This window comes from Ylistrum balloti, unplaced genomic scaffold (assembly GCF_031769215.1).
Source record: "Ylistrum balloti isolate Yb309-2 unplaced genomic scaffold, AGI_CSIRO_Ybal_v1 Utg370236, whole genome shotgun sequence".
Classification (NCBI taxonomy): Eukaryota; Metazoa; Mollusca; class Bivalvia; order Pectinida; family Pectinidae; genus Ylistrum; species Ylistrum balloti.
In genome coordinates, this window is record NW_026782193.1 from 960,907 (window position 1) to 986,631 (window position 25,725).

Below are 25,725 nucleotides of genomic sequence, written 5' to 3' on the forward strand. Positions count from 1 at the left end.
CTCCGAGATAATAGGTAGGGAATCAGCAGGCCACGGGGCCACAAAATGCGTCAATGTAATGAAAGTCAAAAAGCAGTAAGAGAGGTCCTCCTTCACTCCATCATGAGAGATGGCATCGGAAGACACCGAGTCGGCTGGTTGTCTGCCTGTGGTGCGAGTACCCTGAACCTGGACATCTGCCAACGAGAAAGTGCATCAGCAATACAATTATTTCTTCCATCAATATGCTTGGCATAAACAATAAAGTTGTGCGTAACGGAGTGAAAAGTTAGTCGGCGCACGAGTTTCATGATACTAGGCACTTTTGATCTACCCTTATGGATCATTTCCACAGTAGCCATATTGTCGCAATGAAATAATATCTTCTTACATGACCACAAATGACCCCACAGCATGCATGCCATAACAATAGGGTACAACAAGGCCATGGAATGCTTTTTCGCGTACAGTTCTTCAGGGGAAAGTCCTTGAAACCACTTATTATTGAGATATCCCGCGAAAGATGTCAATCTGTGTACAACTCCATTTCTACCGCTTGAGTAACCTGATCGTCCAAGGAAAAAGATACGCCGTTCCAGTTCCGAAGGAAAACTGATCACATAGCTACGTCAGATCGAACTGCTGCTGTAAGAGTGACATGGTGATGCAACTCTTTCACTGAAGTAGACAAACTTATAAGATGAGACACAAATGAACGTCCTGGGTGAATAATTCTGCTAGCAAAATCAATATGGCCTAACAGACGTAACAGCTGGCGTTTGGTACAGGATTTCTTATCCAAGAAGTACTGTAGAATTTCCTGAATACGACGGATTTTGACCGAGGGTAGCCTAGCTTCCACTCGAACAGTATCAAGCTGCACACCACGATATTCTAAAGATGTAACTTGACCCTCTGGTATCAAAACCAATCTTTAAACTTTGTAGCAGGTAAGACATAAATTCTTTGTCCGGGTGAGAGGTTTATTCCTGAGCCAACATAGCCAAATCGATAGGAGTAGTCACCGTAAGGGAAACACTAGCTATTTTGGATTGGTTTGAGTCACAAGTTTCCCTAAAGGGCACTTACTCACCGAATGATTTGATTTACAGTTCAAGCAGATATGGGCCTTGGAACAGGCTGAAACCGAACGTCCCCTCTCTCCATTGAAGTCGTTACAAATTTCGCGAGAACCATAAAAAATTATAGGTCGTCCATAGGTATCCAATGTATACTGCTTTCCTTTAACAGAGGATTTTACAGAAGGTTGTTTCTGATTCTGTTGATGAACAGATGATGGGCAGAAACCAGACAGATGAAGCGAACTACCACAGAACGAGCAGCTGTTTGTTGGGCGATTGGTGAAAACGTTATTGAAAAGAACAGTGTCACTCACTGACCAATCAACGCATCGATTGTAGAAACGAAATTGAGCGGCTGCCAGTTTTGAAAATTCGCAATGTTATTCATAGAAACCCTGGCCCGGGAAACGAGAAGTCATTTCAATGATATCGCGTTCATACAGGTCGAGTTCGACCCTCCTGTGTGGAAAAGTTCTACACATAACCTGTTTGTATGTGCTTAATGCTTGAATAAATTCCCCTAAATCAAGGGACCTGTGCAGTCTGTGGTCGGGTTTGACGTCAAGAGAATTAATATCCCCCGAACCGCGAAGGAAGGGGAATCAACAGGGCAGCCAGGTTGACGTCCTTACCTGCGATAATCTGCTGTTGAAGGGTATGAGAAATGGTTTCTATCCTCGGCAGTGAATGCGCGACATAGCCAAAATGTCTTCTGGTCGCAGTAGGAACAAACTGTGGTTCATTCCCTGACCACTGAGAGGCGCTTCCTGTCGCCGCACTGGGTACATGTAGGCTCGATCCACTGTAGAACGATCGGTAGGCACTATGCAAGTCAAAACTGGAAACGTTACTGACTGTCGTATCACTCTCAGGTGTTGGAACATACCCTCGCTCCGCAGATGTATGACTAGTACTGTTAACATTAATTTTCTGTTCAATTTGTGAAACCTGAGCCGTTAAAAGAGACACAGAATGACTCAGTGTGGCTAACATACCAAGCCCGTTGTTGTTGTCTTGGGCGCGGCCATTTTGACTGACGTCACTATGCACAGCAATATTGGATCGCGCACTGTGTGTTTGTGGGGCACGTCTCGAAACACTATCGTCGTCCGCAGATGTGTTACCTTTGACTAGACGGCGAGCATTGTTGGTAAATGTTAAGCCACGTTCTTTGCACGCGTTAAAGTCCAGTTCTCCAGTAGTTCGGGATCGTACGGCACTGAACGGTTCGAAGATTTCCTTTTGGGCACCATGATAGGGACGAATGCACGACAGTCCAAACAAATCACGCACAAAACTTTTAAAGTACGTTTACAAACAAATCAATCCCCGTAGAGTAGGCCTAGTGCAACAAACCAAATCAAACAGATACATCCGTGGGGAAAGCCAAGTCCATCTTCGATCGCAGTGATGAGGAAACAACGGAAGGGAAAGATCCTTGTTTCAAATCACTGAAAAAAAACCCGAAAAGGGTAGGTCCGACACTCCGTGCGAAAACATGTAGGCAGTAAAAGTCGAAATACTAGTTACACACTTTCCGAAAAAAGCGACATAGGTGACGTTTGGATACCAAGATATAGTCTATCTAGAAAATCGTCGAAATAAACGTTAGGACATAAAAATAACGAAGAGTTGCAGAGAACAAAGAGACTAGTGGTTAATCTTCTTAAACTAATTAAAACTGACCGATGCGCATGCCCCTAATTGGAGACCCCCTCTAAGGATCAATGACCACTGACCGATCACGTGACTAAAGGAAGCTGACTTAAAGTATTACCCAGACTGAATGAGAAAAACTTACAAGATTAAAAGATAATTTAACAGAGAAAGGACTGGGCAAAATTAGTCATGTATAAACAATTATTTAGATAAACAAAATAAGTATTTAGAAATATATTTCAAGGGAAAAAGATAGTGATAGAACGCTATGAGCTTGTGCATGATATTCATATGGGTAGTGAATAACTACTAAAATGGGACCCTTCCTCGAAATGACATTGACTGTTTACGCTACTGATAATCCAGCTAACAGTATCAGAAAATAAGAAATACGTTAAGTCGCGATTAATAAAACTCGTATGAAAGAAAGAAAACAGGACTCGATTGATAAAACTCGTATGAAAGAAAGAAAACAGGACTCGATTAATAAAACTCGTATGAAAGAAAGAAAACAGGACTCGATTGATAAAACTCGTATGAAAGAAAGAAAACAGGACTCGATTAATAAAACTCGTATGAAAGAAAGAAAACAGGACTCGATTAATAAAACTCGTATGAAAGAAAGAAAACAGGACTCGATTGATAAAACTCGTATGAAAGAAAGAAAACAGGACTCTATTAATAAAACTCGTATGAAAGAAAGAAAACAGGACTCGATTAATAAAACTCGTATGAAAGAAAGAAAACAGGACTCGATTGATAAAACTCGTATGAAAGAAAGAAAACAGGACTCGATTAATAAAACTCGTATGAAAGAAAGAAAACAGGACTCGATTAATAAAACTCGTATGATAGAAAAATCAGTTGAGATTTCGCTCGCATAGACTTAAATATCATTCTATAAAAACATAAGAAATAGTGAAAAATAAAGACTGCTTCTTATTACGTCAGCAAAAAGTAATAACAAAAGACATCATTCCTTCATCCAGTCGTTCTTTTCTAGGTATTTAATTAAGAACGCGCCTTGCTTTACCAAATGGTTCTATGGTGTAATGGTTAGCACTCAGGACTTTAAATCCTGCGATCCCAGTTTAAGTCTCGGTAGAACCTGAATAGAACAAGGTGTTCCTACTGAATTTAGCTTTTGTCACATTCATAGTGATAAGCAAGTATAAAGAAAATCATCTTCAAAGAATCATACGAAAACACATTGCATGTGCACTGTGTGTTGGATGGCTTATCACCAAAACACAAATGTACCACTTCAACGTATTAAGAGGGTTCTATGGTGTAATGGTTAGCACTCAGGACTCTGAATCCTGCGATCCGAGTTCAAGTCTCGGTAGAACCTGAAGGCATATCATTTATTTTACTGTCTTTCAAAGTTCAACGTTCATTTATCCGTTAAACCGAATCGGTTATCTGCAGCAAAATGTTAATGATGAACATCATTGTATTTGTAAAATATATCATAACAAATTCATTTAATCGTTAAATCTCCATCGTATATATATTGTCATATCAACCCATGAATGAGTTTAACCACATATTTCTTCATGTAAAACATCAAGAAAGAATAGTTTAGTCAAACGATGTTTCTGCGAGCTTTTCAGTCTGCAGGTGAAAGGAGTTATGTTATACGTTTCAAAAATGTTAGCGCCCATGTAGGGACTCGAACCCAAGACTCTCAGATTAAAAGTCTGATGCTCTACCGACAAAGCGAAATAAAAAGAATTGGTCTAAATGATTGACGGCAAAGAGTTCGGATGAAAGGCAGTGGAAGGAGGCGTCTTACTTAGAGGTAATTTGCTTGTAGATGATCGTCAGCGAAGAGTCGGACGGTGTTGTGTTGAATGCAGTCAGAGAGACCGTTGATATGTGTCAAGAGAGAATTGGTCCAAGTAATTTCCCCTGTGGGACACCAGATATCATTGGGACCATATTGAACTTTATACTTCTGAGAAGGACCGACTGGGTACGGTCGACCAAAAAAAAGGATATTCATTTGACTTTGTGCATTAATTCCATAAAATCTTGTTTTGTACAGGAAATAGAGATGAGAAACTTTGTCAAACACCTAGTCCATAATAATAAAGTCAGTTTATTTGTTTTGGTTTTGTGAGGAAGAGATGTCTCGATTCGAATAGGGCGTTTAGAGCGGAAGCTGTGCTATAAGTAAAAAAGAATTTTCTTGTTTCCTAGGTCGCCCCTAACTTTAGAAGAAATGTTCCCGAATTTTACAACAGATACATGTTAAAGAGATCGGTAATTAATGAGGTTATGTTCATCTCCATTTTTTTAAAGACAGGACAGACGTTGACATGATTCTAATCCCGGGGTAATTCCCCGGATATTAGCATTTCGAATATTATTGTAAGGTTATTTTCCCATATGCTTTTGCTAATATCTGTTCTAGGAATTAAAGCGACGTCTTCTCAATAACCAACTGACCAAATGTTATGACATTTGGCTGGTGCGAGGACTGATTTATAAGTTGTGAGCCTCATGGGCTTGAGTGTTGGCGGTTATGTTGAATTATTGTTCACCATAATTCCCTTCTGTATCTATACAAATTCCCTTCTGTATCTATACAAATTCCCTTCTGTATCTATACAAATTCCCTTCTGTATCTATACAAATCCCCTTCAGTATCTATACAAATTCCCTTCAGTGTCTATACAAATTCCCTTCAGTATCTATACAAATTCCCTTCAGTGTCTATACAAATCCCCTTCAGTGTCTATACAAATTCCCTTCAGTATCTATACAAATCCCCTTCAGTGTCTATACAAATCCCCTTCAGTGTCTATACAAATTCCCTTCAGTATCTATACAAATTCCCTTCAGTGTCTATACAAATCCCCTTCAGTGTCTATACAAATTCCCTTCAGTATCTATACAAATCCCCTTCAGTGTCTATACAAATCCCCTTCAGTATCTATACAAATTCCCTTCAGTATCTATACAAATCCCCTTCAGTGTCTATACAAATCCCCTTCAGTATCTATACAAATTCCCTTCAGTATCTATACAAATTCCCTTCAGTATCTATACAAATTCCCTTCAGTATCTATACAAATTCCCTTCAGTATCTATACAAATTCCCTTCAGTATCTATACAAATTCCCTTCAGTATCTATACAAATTCCCTTCAGTGTCTATACAAATTCCCTTCAGTATCTATACAAATCCCCTTCAGTATCTATACAAATCCCCTTCAGTATCTATACAAATTCCCTTCTGTATCTATACAAATTCCCTTCAGTATCTATACAAATCCCCTTCAGTATCTATACAAATTCCCTTCAGTATCTATACAAATTCCCTTCAGTGTCTATACAAATTCCCTTCAGTATCTATACAAATCCCCTTCAGTATCTATACAAATCCCCTTCAGTATCTATACAAATTCCCTTCAGTGTCTATACAAATTCCCTTCAGTATCTATACAAATCCCCTTCAGTATCTATACAAATCCCCTTCAGTATCTATACAAATCCCCTTCAGTATCTATACAAATTCCCTTCAGTGTCTATACAAATTCCCTTCAGTATCTATACAAATTCCCTTCAGTATCTATACAAATCCCCTTCAGTATCTATACAAATTCCCTTCAGTGTCTATACAAATCCCCTTCAGTGTCTATACAAATTCCCTTCAGTATCTATACAAATCCCCTTCAGTATCTATACAAATCCCCTTCAGTATCTATACAAATTCCCTTCTGTATCTATACAAATTCCCTTCAGTGTCTATACAAATTCCCTTCAGTGTCTATACAAATTCCCTTCAGTGTCTATACAAATCCCCTTCAGTATCTATACAAATTCCCTTCAGTGTCTATACAAATCCCCTTCAGTATCTATACAAATTCCCTTCTGTATCTATACAAATTCCCTTCAGTATCTATACAAATTCCCTTCTGTATCTATACAAATTCCCTTCAGTATCTATACAAATTCCCTTCAGTATCTATACAAATTCCCTTCTGTATCTATACAAATTCCCTTCAGTATCTATACAAATTCCCTTCAGTATCTATACACTTTTGCCAGCGATGTTTAAGGGCCCCAATGCCACTTTTAAAAAAGTCCTTTTCTTGGTCGTTCAGAAAGTCCTACACTGCATGTATGACGTCATCATCTGACCGAAATTGGGAACCGGTTCCAGCTAATGGAACAGGCATTGCCTTCTCTGACAGGGGTAAACCAGGGTACTTCCATTGTTTAGACTGTTGTTTGCTGGGGTGAAATGATGGCCCCACGTTGTATCCATAGTCACAAACCTCTGCAGAAAGTTAGCAGGATCTATCCCTAAAAAGTTCATATTAGCATGCGACCAAGTCGGCTGGTGTGCTTCTGATCAAAGGTCAGAAGTCTTGGTACCCATTAGGCTGAGAGCTTTCTCATTTTCAAAATGGAACGTACTCTTCTTTCCTGTAAAGTACCAACTGTACTGGCAATATAACTCTCTGTAACTCACCTGTCAGCCATAACAATACCATGGACTTTATTTACTTTTCTGGAGTTGCAACAGTGACAGGCCTTCCAGGACAGGCATCATCCCCAAGGCTCTGCCTGCCATCTTTTTCACTGTAGCATATGAAGGGGCATCATTCCCTAGTGTTGCTACCATATCAGTATGGATATCCTTAGGGTGTTATTCCTTTGTTATACAAATATCGAATCTGTTCTTTCATCGATTTTGACCATTTTGCAAAAGTCACTTGCCTCGTTTATTTTAGAGTGCTACTTCTTCGACATAAACCGACAAAAATACACCATGAATATTATGAGAACAGTAGAGCTTTACTTCTTTAATATAAGGCTCACAACTTCTCAATCAACACTCATAGGTTAAATGCCAAGGGTGTAGGTGTTCATGTATTTGTGATAAACATCAATTCTATTTTTGACAAACGTTAAGGGGAAAATGCAGGCCCATTGCACCTCTTGTTAGAGGAAATGAGTGTGTAAGCTCTCTTTTTCCTTAGTAAACACACAAGTTTTCCCTTACATCTGACACATGTGTTTCTCCCATACTAACAGATAGATGATATGCTCAGATTGCAGCCCTTGACGAGACATTTGTAAGTAACAAATAAGACAAATTATACTGATTCATATTTATTCAGATGTAACTTAGTTGTGTATATAACAGTTTTCTGTATCACATTAAATAGCACACGTACCAAACAACACAGAGACACACAAATATTGGTGACCATGCCTCACCACTACACAAGTCAAATAAAAACATGTATTCCCAACAGGTTTCTCCTCAATGTTGTACAAGACCCTGACTAGTTCCAGAGTATACATGATTAGTTTTTAACTGTATTCTAAATTGATCTGATTTTGAATTTATTTTCATTGCTGAAAATAGCTTATCAATAACTAATTACTGTATCTAGACACACAGTAATTACCACTGTATCTAGATACACAGTAAATACCACTGTATCTAGACACACAGTAAATACCACTGTATCTAGATACACAGTAAATACCACTGTATCTAGACACACAGTAATTACAGCTGTATCTAGACACACAGTAATTACAGCTGTATCTAGACACACAATAATTACCGCTGTATCTAGACACACAGTAATTACCGCTGTATCTAGACACACAGTAATTACCGCTGTATCTAGATACACAGTAAATACCACTGTATCTAGATACACAGTAAATACCACTGAATCTAGCCACACAATAAAAACCACTGTATCTAGATACATAGTAAATATCACTATATCTAGATACACAGTAAATACCACTGTATCTAGACACACAGTAAATACCACTGTATCTAGGCACACAGTAAATACCACTGTATCTAGATACACAGTAAATACCACTGTATCTAGACACACAGTAAATACCACTGTATCTAGATACACAGTAATTACCACTGTATCTAGCCGAACCTTAAAAACCACTGTTACAAGCCACAAAGTAAATACCACAGTATCTAGACACACAGTTATTACCACTGTATCTAGACACACATTAAAAACCCACTGTATCTAGACACACATTAAAAACCCACTGTATCTAGCCACACATTAAAAAACCACTGTATCTAGACACACAGTAAATACCACTGTATCTAGATACACAGTAAATACCACTGTATCTAGGCACACAGTAAATACCACTGTATCTATGCACACAGTAAATACCACTGTATCTAGACACATAGTAAATCACTGTATCTAGACACACCGTACACAGTAAATACCACTGTAACTAGGCACACAGTAAATACCACTGTATCTAGACATACAGTAAATACCACTGTATCTAGACACACAGTAATTACCGCTGTATCTAGACACATAGTAAATACCACTGTATCTAGACACACAGTAAAAACCACTGTATCTAGGCACACAGTAAATACCACTGTATCTAGACACACAATAAATACCACTGTATCTAGACACATAGTAAATACCACTGTATCTAGACACATAGTAAATATCACTATATCTAGATACACAGTAAATACCACTGTATCTAGACACACAGACATACAATTCATTCACATGTAGTATAAATACTTATATATACAACAATTGTAATGACTTATCAGTGCTTATTGTGGTAGAAAATTTACTCGGGAATGAGTCTAGCTAACTTTAATTTACACAATTTCATCAGATCAGATTATTTCAATGATTAAAACACCACCTTCATCTTTTAGAGAAACGACAAACTAGGCTATGTATAGCACAGGTGGACTGTTGTCATGTGGTATACACAGGAACGACACAAGTTATGTTATAACAAAAGAGTTCTGTAACCAGTTACATTATAAAGAATGTACTGTTGTAGTTTACTCAGAGTTAGCTACATTATAGATGAAGTTCACTTTTTTACATAGGTTTGTAAGTATACATTGTACATAATGTATATGTGTGTATGGTAAAAACACAATGTATACTTACATTTTGAGTGTATGCTTACAATTCATTCAAAGTATGATCACATCATACACAAACTATTTATGTAAACAAATGCCAACACACCTAGAGTAAATAAGGTGTGTACAAACAGAATGACATGCACAAACTAGGAATACCAGTTTGTTTTACAGATCACATTGGCCAGCAGTGGTACAAGGTAGGCTACATACAGGCAAAGACAAATACTTCTCTTAGACTTATTATCAATTTTCCAGTTTAAAAACAAATATTGTAAGAAATTTCTCTTAATAGACATGTTTCCTTGGCTCAATTCTTCAGAATATGATACCCATGCAGAGAAAGCAGACACATAGATCCAGGGCTAAGTCACACACAGTGAATATCAGAATGCAGGCAACCTACAAACATTGCACTCAATTGTCTTGACATAGGTATCTTAATACATATTATACTGTATATAGTGTATGAATTTTTAAAAAATCTAGTATGCACAATGCAAATAAAACAAATCTATTATCTAATACTGCAACATAATGGAAATTTGTAATGTCGTCACAGACTAATTAATACACCAGATATTGCTCAGCCCCGACTAAACTTTCATTTGACATTATCAAGTGCTGTAATCAATATTACTTACAACATGTACATCCTACAATGATACAATTTCTATGATACATACACATAGAATAACACAATGTACATCTTGAAAGTTGCATGCTTCTAGATATTCCACAAGTCAAAGAACATTCCACTTTCACATTCAATATATCTAATTTACATATGAGAAAAAGTATCACAGTTTAGTAGTAACCATGGAAACAAATGATTCATCACACATTCTCTACATTTCCTCTAAACATAACTAGATGAAAGTCGGTGGAATCAACCAGAACAAAATAATGATTTCAGAGTGACATCATGATTTCCATGGCAATAGAATGGGTGGGGATAGCAGGGTTTCTATGGTGACAAAATGACATCATGATTTCCATGGCAATAGAATGGGTGGGGATAGCAGGGTTTCTATGGTGACAAAATGACATCATGATTTCCATGGCAATAGAATGGGTGGGGATAGCAGGGTTTCTATGGTGACAAAATGACATCATGATTTCCATGGCAATAGAATGGGTGGGGATAGCAGGGTTTCTATGGTGACAAAATGACATCGTGATTTCCATGGCAATAGAATGGGTGGGGATAGCAGGGTTTCTATGGTGACAAAATGACACCATGATTCTCATGCAGGTGACAGATCTGTCATAATTTTCATGATGACTAGATGACAGTATGATTTCCATGGTAACAGAATGATGTCATGATTTCCATGGTGACAGAATAATGCCATCATATTCTGACTTAAACCCTACATAAGCTGTGATTATGGAGAAATTGTTTGCTCTGAGAAAAAAGTTAACATCAATTGTATTTCAAAGGTGACAAAAAGTACATTTTTTTTCCATTTCACCGAGAAAACAAGATATAATTAAATGTTGAAACGGTAGAAGTTATTCCTATGGTAAAGAAAAAGCTATTCTAAAAATGGAAAGTTGTATGGAATGAAGGAATGTCACTGTGGTTATATCAATATCCTCCAAATATTTTACCAAACAAATAACGACAGGAAATAATGTTGACTTTGACAAGAAGATCAAATGGAATGTTTTCATTCGAGTACCTCACTACACCATGTCATTGGTAACTGCGTAAGCAAACATCACTGTATCATTTCCATGGCAACCGCTTACCATTGCCTTCATAACCAAGTAATCTAACCTCATTACATCATTGCCATGACAACCAGGTAATCTTACCACAATACACCATTGCTATGGTAACACCACTGCGTTTAAACAAGTGACTTTTCAAACAAATATTTCATTCATTGAGCCTCATATACCATATCAGATACACAATTAAGAAGTATCACATTAGGGGAAAGAATCTAAATATCTGCCAATAGAACTACTGGGATTCTTTTATACCCCTTCACGCAAATGGTTTATATTTACTGGTCACGACTAAAATCACCTAACATAAGATAGGACTACAATAAGATTAACACTAATACACTCTATACAAGGTTATGACCCTTACACATAGGAATATTCTAATTCTATAGTAAAAACTCACGTAATATCAATAAATAACTACATGGTGAGATGATAACACACTATGAAGTGATATATTGTGCATATTTAATGTCGGATATAAATAAAATTCATTATAGATCTTAATCACGGATCCTTATTGATATTTAAAAGCAAAATGGCCATTCCTTTTCTTTAATGTTGACAATAAACAATTATTTCACATTCAATTTTAATGAATTGATGCAACCATATAAATATTTAATGGCTAAATCAATGAAATCACTGACTAAAGACAAGCATTTGATCTATCACTCTAACACACACAATGTCACTATGCACATTCAATATTGGATTTATTTATATTTATTAACAATTCAAATATATCTAAAATCTAGTTATATCCATTATCAACCTCTATTCAAACCTCCTTTAGTATGTATTTACAAATATTCTATATCACTCTTTACAATGATCATTAATCATTAAGTACTTATGTAAATAAATTTTGAAACATGACAGAGAAGCTGAAGTAGCGACAGACAGGACAAGGTCACAAGTAGTCATGACAATACCTTGACAACTCTTATGTGATATTGTTAAGATCTTAATACATGTATGTGGAACCAATGTGATATTAATTAAATCTTTCAAATGCTAAGTGTTCTTAATGAATTTTCCCCCAGACTTGACGTTCCACCATCTCAGCCATAATACACCCAATACTTTTCCCTTATCATGTATGCTGAACTAACCCTGTAAGAAATGCTTCCCTTGTCTCAATGTTATGAATTGTTAATGTGCAGTTATAGTATTGCTGTAATGTGGCTCTACATTTGTTATGGCGGATATCAAAACAGAAAGCGGAGGGATGATATGAATGCCAGCATGAAACTTTTCTGAAATGATAATAATTTCGACTACCATCTCCAAATCAAACTTATATACAAGGAATTCTATAGATCATTTTATAACAATCCTACAGTTGAGCATATTCAGGAAGAAATTCTTGTGACAGACTTTCTCAGGCTCATTTAATCTGAACATTTTGACATTAATGATGTTTCTATTAAGATGTGAAGTGTGTGTAACTTTGATCATTTAAGAGTTACATTCTGTTACAGCTGAAGTAAAAATTATGTTATCAACTTATTTTTAATTAAACAGATGAAAAAAACAAATAACTTCTTCAAAGCTTGTATTTACTCCTAATTTTACTAAATCTTTCCAAAACCTGACCTCAAACCATTTTAAACCTTAACTTCATTGATGTGAAAGTTTAGTAACATATCAACAGGTTAATCCTCTCAAAGGAATTCTTTTTATCACAGAATCTGTTTATCACAGTTCAAATTTCACTGGCAAATAATTTGATTAACATGTTTTATGCAGCATACTTGTTAATCTTAATTTTAAATCTTCATATCATTGAAATTTTTCTTTAACTGGAATAATCTACTATTGCTTTTGAATCATATCTTGTTCGGCTCTCAAAGGGGCAAGTAGCATGTTTGTAGTTGGTGTCTGTGCTTTCTCTTAAAACAAGTTCTATGAACATTCTCTCAGTTTCACTGATAAATGTAGTTACCCTCAGTTTAATGTGGTTTCCCTCCAATTCTAGGGAATTTTCCTCCATTGCAATGTGGTTTCCCTCAGTTCTAGTTAGTTTCCCACTGTCCCTTAAAGTTTCCCTCTAGTTCAATGTGGTTACCCTTCAGTTCTAGGTAGTTTCCCTCTTTAAAACCACCTCAGTTCTAAGTAGTTGTTCTCTGTCCCATGTAGTTTCCCTCTAGTTCAATGTGGTTTCCATCAATTCTAGGTAGGTTGCCTCTGTCGTATGTGGTTTCCCCCCAGTTCTAAATGGCATCCCTTTAATATTTTGCTGTTTTTCTCCAGTCCTGTTGCAGTTGATCTAGTCTCATGCAATTTATATCTTACACATAAAAATTTTGACAAATTTCACAATTAATCTCTATTTAGTTAACAAGCAAAACAACAAAAACATACTTTTTACCAGTCTCTTCATATTAATTGGTATTGAATCTTTGATGGTAATAGACATCTTAAAAGAGTTCTTTTACAATAGAAATCAATTTGACTACAAGATATGGCTTCTGAATAATCTGATTCAAAACAATTCAATACACATATTCAGAAAAAACAGAAACAAAACAAAATAATTCTTCTTTGAGGGAAAACACCAACATAATATAACAAGTCAAAGTTCTAAACTTTTTCAAGCATATGTAACCTACATTGTAACAGGAAAGCATAACAATTTTTATTCTTGGCAAAAAATCAACAGTCTCATTTCAAATCCGTTTCTAATCACAACAAAGTGTGGTGGAAAATTCCACCGTCTCCATGGCGATCTCCATGGAGATGGACAAAGCTGTATCCTAAATGTCACCTTGTACAGCTCTAGGTGGCAGACCAGTACCTTACAATTGTCTCACGTTCTGGTAAGGCCCTGAACTTCATTGACCCATCAACTCCACAGGAGAACATGTGATGTGTTGAGCCAATAGAAACTTGAGTCACACCAGATGCAGCACCCATATTTCGGAAGAATGTGTTTTTGCTATGTTCTCCTGGAAAGCCTACAACCAGCTGGTGAACGTCCAAGCCCCATACCTAACATTAAAAAAACCTGTGTTAGTACTCTCTACCTTAAAGGCCCCAAAAAGGGTGTACAAGCTTACTGTGTCTCAAGGTCTGTCATTATATATATCTTGTCAAGTACGAATCACAAGTAGTGAAAACAGCGATTGAAACAACATATGTCCATCCCATGCAAGAGAAATTACCAGTATATCATTGTATTGTCTCACCAAAATGTCTCTGAGAAAAAATGCAATTTAATGTATTTCAATAAATCCAAATATGTTAGGAAGAAAATTGTTGAAAACTGATGGAGACAATCTACAGAAAATAGCACATGCTGAAAAGAGCAAAGAGCAATAATTCTTCCAAACCTGGCTGAGCCTTAAGTGAGTAGGTGTTACCTTGATATCTCCTTCAGACGATCCTGTTACAAAGTACTCCTCTTCTGGGTCCATAGACAAGCACCGGATAGCAGAGTCATGGGCCTGGAATGTGTGGCGTATCTGTCTCTGTCTGATGTCAAATATACCTGGTCTTGAGTCAAGGAGTTTGTAATGCACAATATGTGAAAGGCCAATATATCCCAATGCCATGACTCTAATCACACATCTCAAACCATGAAACAGTTATAATTATACATTAGAAACAAATGTACTGTTTAACAAAAACCTGTTTTTTGTTTGGATTTTATTATGATTTGATTCTTTGATTTGAGACTTGATTCACTAACACAAGAGGCCTAATGATCCTATATTGTTCACCTGTTCTGCAAGTTATGAAAATTCTGAATCTTCTAATTTGGCCAAGTTGAAATCCCATTTCTCAAGCATGCTTCTACACAAAGACTTTCACCCTGGGCCTTTAAGTTACTGCAAAAATGTCATTTGAGGGTTTTTAACATATTTGACTCATGTGAGGTTGAAAAGTCAGCCAAGGACATCCATTTGAACAAATTTGACAGCCATTCAACACAGATCAAATACAGGTCAATTAATATGATCTTGGACTTTTTGTGTAGTCATTTGAAGATTTTAACCCATTTGAAACCTCTGACCTTGAAATTCATTTCAACAAAATGGAATGTCCTTTATCAAGCTTACTACTGAACAAATATCAAGACCCCAGGAATATTGGAAATTGAGAAGAAGGCATTTGTAGATTTGAACACAATTGACCTATAAGACCTTGAAAGAACTTGACAGTCACTTCATCTCAGTGTGCAACAGGAAAAACATCCTTACCCTGGACATTTTGTTTTTAAGAAGTTGTTAAAATGAAAGACTTGAATCTTGGCAGATGTCAAATGACAGAGGACAAATGGACTATGTGCTGCAGCATGATATAAACTCAGATACCCTTTGGGCTGGTGAACTAAATATTGATGTTAAATGTATTCATAAGCTATGACTGTAGCACAAACACACTGTACAATCGCCTGATTATCCTGATGAATAGATGACAATCTTTTCTACCAAAACACAACTGTAATTGTATGTTACATTTACCAGGTAAGTTTTAGTATAAGATTTACATCTTACTTTAGTTACATGTTTACAAAAGGATACATATTTCTCCCTTGCGTCCCCCACTGATCAGGAGCTGATGGTGTGGTGCATACACTACAGCAGGGCAGCCATGTTCATGGCAGATAAACGCTGAAACAATCAAACTTTCAATGTCATATATACAGAAAGAGAAAAAAGATTTCCCAGAAAATCCCAGTATCTATTTCTCTATAAAGCCTCTGACACCAGTTCTCTGGTGGCGCAGTGATTACGCACTCACATTTCACCTAGCCGTCCGAGGTTTGACTCCTTGAACGGATGTGAAAAGGTAAGGGTCACCTGCCCGACCATGTGGGTTTTCCGTATGTACTCTGGTTTCCTCCCACAATTAGACCTCTGGCACACTTACATCCGGGCAAACAAGAGTGATTAGTATAAGTTGAAATAACTCATTTTGCAATTGTTGTAAAACAAATAAAGTTTATAGTTTCTCTGACATCATTTCTCTAGAGACTCTCAACAATTAATAGCTATAACCAATACTCCCTACTCAATAAATGATCTGCATAGCTTGCTGACAATGTGAATAGTTACAATGTAATACAACATTTCTAATATGAATAGCAGAGCACTCTGATTTCTATAATATATTCAATGGTACATTACATATGACATGTATTGACAGCATTTAGTACAGCCATTCTGATTTCATCACTTATGTTTTATACTGACATAGAACAGTTACCCATGACATGAAAATAGGATTTTCTAACCTGTACAGAAAAAGCATGTACTGTTATCTTTCACCTACATAGTTAAAGATAAAGAATTATCTATATATCTACCAGTATTTTCTACTTTCAATTCTGAGGTATCACAATATCTGATTTAATAAACTGATGTCTAGCCACACCAATATTCTAGAAATGAACCAAAACACACTGTCAAGAGGAATGCAGATGACAGGAGCACTGACCATGTACACAGGCACTCCTCTGGGGAAGTAGAGTGTCCCAAAGACATACATTGCGGCTTTCGGAGGAGTGACCAGCAGTAGCTATCAGACTTGATGACCCCACAAATGCAAAGTCACTGGTTGTCTTGTTATGGCATTTGAGTTTCTGTAAAAAGATATGATTAAACATAGAAATATGTCTACCTAAAGTGAGGGCAGAAAACAACTCACTTTCAATATTTAATTAAATAACATATTAATCTTAAATTTCATAAATTATAAATATATCAAAGTAATTTATGTAATTGTTAAGTAATTTAGACCTTTTTTCCTTGATTCTTTACACTTATGGATTCAAACTATTTATGTTTTCTCTTATCCTGGACAGGTATATCAGTGCTTTTTCCCAGTGTGAGATTTATAGGATTTCACTTCCTTTAGGGTGAGATAAGGGGATCTCAACCCGAAGGGGAAAATGATTAAGTTGTCAAACATGAGGCTTGTCGAGTGTTAGCTTGATAATTTTTCCCAAGGTTTGGCAGATGATGAGTTTGACTTCAGTCATTTTTTTAGGTCAGAGCTGAAGGCCAGTTCCTCCACATGTTCAGTACATTAAAAAGTCACTATTCATATGCCATCTATATGTTTTTGTTTACACACAATACATTTTGTCTTGCACTCGGACAAGGAAAACTGGGTAAAAGAAAAATAATTATTCATCCCTTTTAGTATTAGATAAGGAGTTTTCAACACTCAGGGAAAGGTTATCAGGTTGTAAAACACTTGCCAAGCCTCCTGTCTGACAATGCAATGACGTTTCCCCTCAGGTTGAGATCTCCCTATCACACCCTAAAGGGAATGAACAATTCTATTAATTGTTTCCATCTTTCCATCGCCTTTCAAAAAAGAAAACCTCAGTATTCCTTTCAATAATATCACATAAAATGAAAATAAAGTTATTGTTTGCATGTTACCATGATGGGTTTATTGAAGTTGCTGCCGAGTCCAACCTGCCACAAACAGATGTCTCCCTCTGTATCACTGACACAGCACTACAATAGACAACATAGCGTTATAACATGTTATTCTCCCACAAACAGATGTCTCCCTCAATGTCTCTAAAATAACACTGTTATAGACAACATAACATTGTAACTCACACAAACAGATGTCTCCCTCTGTCACTGACACAATACTGTTAGAGACAACATAACATTGTAACATATATATGTATTCAGGGAATTTTCATAGGATTACTTAGCTGAAGTTATTTCTTAATATCAGCTTCACAACACTGACACAGATCACCTAATTTGATTTTCTAGGAACATCATGTAACCATGTTTACCTTGTTTCCTTGGGAACTAAACAGAACTTTCGTTACTTTTGGAAACACGCCTGGTTGTCTAAGCATGGCCAGAGGCTGAACATGGCCCCATTCATACAGTCTGACGCTTCCATCTGATCCGCCAGTCAGGTCTGGTTTAATAAAATGCAAAACATGTCACACTTAAGCAACAACATCTTACATCAAGCAACAACAGTATAGCCAAATCGACTTTCATAAGTCAATTCATTGTTGTCACCTTAAATCTTGTAACCATTTCTTCAGATTACTTTTCAGCTTAGTGTACTCAAGATCATAGTACAGCAAAAAAGTCCTATGATTTCATATCAATTTTGTACACTCTAAAGCTCAGTGCAAATACGATTTCATACCTAGTTTGTACACTCTAAAGCTCGGTGCAAATACGATTTCATACCTAGTTTGTACACTCTAAAGCTCGGTGCAAATACGATTTCATACCTAGTTTGTACACTCTAAAGCTCGGTGCAAATACGATTTCATACCTAGTTTGTACACTCTAAAGCTCGGTGCAAATACGATTTCATACCTAGTTTGTACACTCTAAAGCTCAGTGCTATACACTTCACACTGGTCACTTGTTTGATGGGAGTGGCAATCATTAAAACATCACACCTGATTTTCTGATGGGAAAATCAGAACTTCTATTCACATAGACTTATAATGATCAGTTACGATATTGAACATTGGATTGGTAAGTATACATGTACACAAACGTAGCAAGTTTTATATGTCTCCAAACAGTGCTGCTATTTGTATATATTTTGAAACTCTATAAATAGTGTACCATCAAGTATTGGAAATCATTTGAATTTGATGTATTTTGTTATAACTTACAATGTGGAAGGTTAGGATGGGAGCCTATCCGTCTAACACCAGACACAGGACGGCGTAGTAACTGTAAAAACACACCATATCAGTAGGTCAGTAACATCTGTTGATATCAACATGCTTACATTCTCAGCAATATATCAACTTTAGTTTCTCAGCGATATTACATATCTCTTTGGACAAAAATCTTTTCCATTTATCATTAATTACTGGAATCCATAACTCTTTCAATAATAAAAAGCTAGGTATTATAATTTTTCCTGAAATTTAATTGTCTTAATGTAATGAACAAAACAATATCTTCAATGAAAAAAGAAAATGGAAGTAAATCTACATCACAATTTTTATTAACAAAATCAACTATGCCTGAATGAATTGTACTATAAAACTCAAAAAGCAATATACAAAACAACAATTTAACTAATAGAGACTCCTGAAATACATTCAATAACAATACCAAATACACAAACGAAAACAGTAATGATACAGTAAATATATAAAATCTTAAGCATTTTTGGCAAAAAAAAAAATAAAACAATTTTGTGATTCTCATGCTGCAATAAAATAATCTTTAATATAAATGCATGATAATTATATTCCCTGGCAAAGACCACATTTCTGTGTGTTTTCAAGTTTTAACCCTTCTCTGAGCCACTAGTTCCATACATACAAGTATTATCATCAAATGCTGTAGCAGATTTTCTGTATAAACCTTATACATCATTAATTTAAGTTAAACTTAAATTATGATTCCTTCTGTCTGTCTTAAATTGCTTTCATTCCTGTGTAAATCCTAGGTTTTAGATATCCTATATAACTCAATTATGATAAGTGAATACACAACACTCTAACCAATCAGCTAAACATATATGGAATGCCATAGGCCACATGTGACAAATATTACAGCAGTATTGTGACATAAGCTATCAATTTCGTCCATGGATGTTATTTATTAAATCAGATAATTAGATAAGCTTAGAAAGAAAAATCAAACATCATCACAGAACAAGAGATTTCAGAGCACTCCTGGCACCAACCATTGTTTGATCTTTATTAATTCTTTGTAAGTCAAATCTTTTCCTTTCTATATGAAATTTCAAAATCAAAAAATGTAGATAGTAACCATTACTTTTCAAGAAACATTGATAAGAATAACTGATTCTGGACAGACTGACAACAGATGACAGAACATTGACATCAGGTGATTTGAATGACTCACCATCATTTGATAGTGGGCTTAAAATAATGTATGATTGAAACTGAGTAGGGGTAACCTATTTAAGTGTTATTTACCATACATAAAGCAAATCCATAATTAACTGAAGTAATATATTCAAATATATTCAGATATTGCATGGCTACATTTCCACAGTTCATAAATGACATACGTGAGAACTCGGGAAGATCACTGAATCGTCAGTATAACCATGCATCATCATTCACAATATGTCAACATCATATTCCAAAATAGTATAAACAAATGATTTTTTGACTGAAATTGAGGAAATGAATGCATTTCCAAGATAAGACTTTGTTTATATTTGAATACTTTTGCATACATTGATATTTCAGCTAGAAATTTGCTGACTTGACAGATTCAGTTAGTCTATACTTAAAAAATGTTTTGCTACTTTTTTTAACCTATCATTTGTTTTTGTGTACTGTGAATACACAAGGTAAAAGGTACTGATGTATTTATAATAATCAAAAATATTTTTTTTTTATCAAAGCATCAAATAAAAATTTCATTTACCAAATAATTGTTAACTTGAATACCTTGGTAATTGTAGGAAGATAGAGAAACATGAAGCAGTACACAGTTAGAAGTTCTGTACAACAATAAATAATGATCCTACCAGTGAACACCAGAAATAAAAAAGAAATGACAAATAAACAACATAGCTTGTAAACAACACCAAAATAAAACAGCACAAAACAACACCAAAAAGCAAACTCAGGCTGCATGTCTGAGGTGAAAGTACACAAACAGATTTTTGCTTTTATTGGATTTCCAACCCTTAATCAGCCAACAACAAAAGGTCAAGGCCATGAAGTGTCATCCATTTACCATTCAGTAGTAATGTGTCATCTCAGACATAAAAAATAAAGTGAAATATAAATTCTAAAATATATATATATATATATATACAGCACAATAACAAAATGGAAAACAACTGACAGACAACAATGTTACAAAGGGCATCATACATGGGAGTCAGGAGATGACAGGGATACATCACCATACAACAGTCAACCCTGGCCAAGCACTTCACATTCACATGTTTGTTTATCAACTTAACACTTAATCAGCAAAACTCCTCTCACTTCAAACTTACATCATTAGATGTTTCATTTTCATCTTTATCTAAATGTACACCTTAATCCAGCAAAACCAAATTCATCTAATGGTAAACCTTCATCAGACAAAACCAAATTCATCTAATGGTAAACCTTCATCAGACAAAACCAAATTCATCTAATGCTTAACCTTCATCAGACAAAACCAAATTCATCTAATGCTTAACCTTCATCAGACAAAACCAAATTCATCTAATGCTTAACCTTCATCAGACAAAACTAAATTCATCTAATGCTTAACCTTCATCAGACAAAACCAAATTCATCTAATGCTTAACCTTCATCAGACAAAACCAAATTCATCTAATGCTTAACCTTCATCAGACAAAACTAAATTCGTCTAATGCTTAACCTTCATCAGACAAAACCAAATTCATCTAATGCTAAAACCATCATCAGACAAAACCAAATTCATCTAATGCTTAACCTTCATCAGACAAAACCAAATTCATCTAATGCTTAACCTTCATCAGACAAAACTAAATTCATCTAATGCTAAAACCATTATCAGACAAAACCAAATTCATCTAATGCTTAACCTTCATCAGACAAAACCAAATTCATTTAATGCTAAACCTTCATCAGACAAAACCAAATTCATCTAATGTTAAAACCATCATCAGACAAAACTAAATTCATCTAATGCTAAAACCATCATCAGACAAAACCAAATTCATCTAATGCTAAAACCTTCATCAGACAAAACCAAATTCATCAAATGGTAAACCTTCATCTGACAAAACCAAATTCATCTAATGCTTAACCTTCATCAGACAAAACCAAATTCATTTAATGCTAAACCTTCATCAGACAAAACCAAATTCATCTAATGCTAAACCTTCATCAGACAAAACTAAATTCATCTAATGCTAAACCTTCATCAGACAAAACTAAATTCATCTAATGCTAAACCTTCAGCAGACAAAACCAAATTCATCTAATGCTAAACCTTCATCAGACAAAACTAAATTCATCTAATGCTAAACCTTCATCAGACAAAACCAAATTCATCTAATGCTTAACCATCATCAGACAAAACCAAATTCATCTAATGCTTAACCTTCATCAGACAAAACCAAATTCATTTAATGCTAAACCTTCATCAGACAAAACCAAATTCATCTAATGCTAAAACCATCATCAGACAAAACCAAATTCATCTAATGCTAAACCTTCATCAGACAAAACTAAATTCATCTAATGCTAAACCTTCATCAGACAAAACTAAATTCATCTAATGCTAAACCTTCATCAGACAAAACCAAATTCATCTAATGCTAAACCTTCGTCAGACAAAACCAAATTCATCTAATGCTTAACCTTCATCAGACAAAACTAAATTCATCTAATGCTAAACCTTCATCAGACAAAACCAAATTCATCTAATGCTAAACCTTCGTCAGACAAAACCAAATTCATCTAATGCTTAACCTTCGTCAGACAAAACCAAATTCATCTAATGCTAAACCATCATCAGACAAAACCAAATTCATCTAATGCTAAACCTTCGTCAGACAAAACCAAATTCATCAAATGGTAAACCTTCGTCAGACAAAACCAAATTCATCTAATGGTTCATCTATCTGGGAATCTTATTCAACCTATAACCACATTCAATTCTTGACCCTACCTGGCAATTGTTCTTCCAATTTCAACAAAAGGAATACTTCACATTAATCAAATCTGAGTGACACCATATAACTAAAACTCAATATGTCTTATGATTGTCTCCCCTTTGTATATAAACATGTAAAACATCCTCCAGACCACACTTTAACCATTCATCTAACTTCTACAATGGTTTGTCAAGTCACATGGCCAGGGCAGATCTTGAAGGTGGAAAAACATACCAATGTAAGAAGACGGCGACTCCGGTCCAGAACGTGCTGAGAAAACTGTGGGTTTGTGATGCCAGGGATGTGAATACCTTTACCCTGACATATCCCACACAGAAAACACACATCAATATAGGCAGTACACAATCAGTATAGTATCAGCAAAGTCAGCAAAGTTCAGGTCAGGCAGTTCAATATCAGTATAGTGTCAATAAAGTCTAAATACAGGTAAGACAGCACAATATCAGCATAAATAAAATGTCAGGCAGTACAAAACCAGAACCGTGTCAACATAAACTTTAGATCAATACAAGCAGCACAATATCGGTATAAGTACATGGTCTGGCAGTACATAATGAATATAGATTAGAAGAATCAAAGATGTTCAAGTCCAAAGTATAAGCACAGGTTAGGTGGTATACATGTTGTATAGCTATATCAGCAAGGTCAATAAGGTTCAGGTCAATATAGGCAGTATAATATCAGTATAAGCACAGATCAGGCAGTACACAATCAGTACTGTGTCAGCTAATAGTCAGCTAGGTCAGCATAGCAGTATGCCACTCCAAACACAGATCAGGTAATCAGTATTATGTCAGCTTATGGTAAGCAAGGTCAGAAAAGCAGTATGTAAGTATAACACAAATCAGGCAGTAGATGATATTATCAGCATACATACAGCATAGTCAGTAGAAGTATGTCACTTGAACACAGATCAGGCAGTACACTGTCAGTATAGTGTCAGCATAAAGTCAACAAGGTCAGCATAGCAATATTTCAGTTTTAAATCAGTCTGAGAAGTACAGATCAGCTCAAGGCAGTACACAATCAGCACAATATCAGCGCAGTTATCAGGTAGTAAACAAGCTGTACAACGTCGGTAGAAGACAAGTCAAAGAAACCTTTACCAGTATACAACATGTAAGATCAGTCCAACCAAAAGCGAACTTCAGTACAACAAGCTTCGATAGTTAACACTGTCTGTGTACAATGTACAGTAAAAACAAAAAAGACGAGCCAGGGACCACCGAACCAAGATTTCTAAACAGTAAACAAATCAGTAAACAAACTGGTTCTAATCCTTCTTATCCGACAGTTTGGGAGCTCATTTTTTTCTCTCGGAGCGAAGCGTAGTCATTTAAATATAAATCACAATGAAATGATCTTCTAATCAAGTTCTAGAGTTTCACTTGTGTCATGTGGTTCTGTGGTCTCCATTTCTCCAGGTTTGCTATCAAAAGATTAACCCACCAAAGCACAAAAACTATTAAATATTTTCAGTTGCACCTTTCCTCCCACCAGATGGAAAATGTGTAAAAGTTTTATTTGGAGGAAAACTTTTTTCAAAAACTTACATAACAGACAAATATTCAATGCGACACTTTACAAATATGTCAACAGAAGTTTACATCAGTTAATCCTACCCTAACCAACAAAAAGGTATTTGATGCTTTCAAAAGTATAGAGAGAGGTTTCTAAAGATTCACATTAAAATTACAATTATTCAGATCTCTATCTGATAACCACTGATACAAAGCATGCAATAATTATTCCTTTTGCTGAAAAGGAGAAAAAATATTGTGTTTTCATTATACTATACATGTAATGTGTAAGTGAATTTGACTGAATACCATTTTTGAAATCGTAAAGCTGAAATAATTTTTCAATGTTTCATAAACAAGTTACTAGTTTTAGTTTAAATAAACATAAGAAAATAGCAGCTAAGTTATAATGAACCTATTTTACAAATCAAAAAATGAATAGAACAAGGATAAAAATTTAGAATAAGTCAGCTTCATGTCAAAAATGTTTAATAAGGCAAAAAATAATGGAAAAATGTACATACACTAAGAAAGCACCTCAATCAATGTGCAAAACTAAATGGAATCTGAAAGTAAAGTTGTGTGTGTGACAGCTGAAATACAGAGTTAAAGTTTGAGTGTGTGACACCTGGAATCTAAAGTCAAAGTTTGAGCGTGTGACAGCTGAAATATTGAGTCAAAGTTTGAGTGTGTGACAGTTGGAATCTAATGTCAAAGTTCGAGTGTGTGACAGCTGGAATATAGAGTCAAAGTTTGGAAGTGTGTGACAGCTGAAATATTGAGTCAAAGTTTGATTGTGTGACAGCTGGTATCTAAAGTCAAAATTTGAGAGTGTGACAGCTGGTATCTAAAGTCAAAGTTTGAGTGTGTGACAGCTGGAATCTGGAGTCAAAGTTTGAGTGTGTGACAGCTAAAATATAGAGTCAAAATTTGAGAGTGTGACAGCTGGAATCTAAAGTCAAAGTGTGAGAGTGTGACAGCTGGTATCTAAAGTCAAAGTTTGAATGTGTGACAGATGGAATATAGAGTCAAAGTTTGAGTGTGTGATAGGTGGAATCTGGAGTTGAAGTTTGAGTGTGTGATAGGTGGAATCTGGAGTTGAAGTTTGAGTGTGTGACAGCAAAAATATAGAGTCAAAATTTGAGAGTGTGACAGCTGGAATCTAAAGTCAAAGTGTGAGAGTGTGACAGCTGGTATCTAAA

The 25,725-nt window shown here is 35.6% G+C and overlaps 1 protein-coding gene and 1 non-coding gene across 2 annotated transcripts in view; one reads left to right on the forward strand and one right to left on the reverse strand.

The window, feature by feature from the left end:
- The first annotated feature begins 3,999 nt into the window (after positions 1–3,999).
- Trnaq-cug (transfer RNA glutamine (anticodon CUG)) lies at positions 4,000–4,071 on the forward strand. Its single transcript has one exon. It is a non-coding gene; the product is annotated as a tRNA-Gln (tRNA).
- Positions 4,072–9,212: 5,141 nt separating this feature from the next.
- LOC132552112 (dmX-like protein 2) overlaps positions 9,213–25,725 on the reverse strand; it is a 94,613-nt gene continuing 78,100 nt past the window's right edge. Inside the window, exons 39-46 of the mRNA XM_060216255.1 lie at positions 23,217–23,300; positions 19,015–19,075; positions 18,160–18,290; positions 17,786–17,863; positions 16,833–16,977; positions 15,917–16,006; positions 14,753–14,880; positions 9,213–14,381 (exon numbers count right to left, since the gene is read on the reverse strand). Of these exons, the coding sequence (XP_060072238.1) occupies positions 14,169–14,381; positions 14,753–14,880; positions 15,917–16,006; positions 16,833–16,977; positions 17,786–17,863; positions 18,160–18,290; positions 19,015–19,075; positions 23,217–23,300 (930 nt within the window). The 3' untranslated portion in view covers positions 9,213–14,168. The remainder of the gene's footprint in view (positions 14,382–14,752; positions 14,881–15,916; positions 16,007–16,832; positions 16,978–17,785; positions 17,864–18,159; positions 18,291–19,014; positions 19,076–23,216; positions 23,301–25,725) is intronic.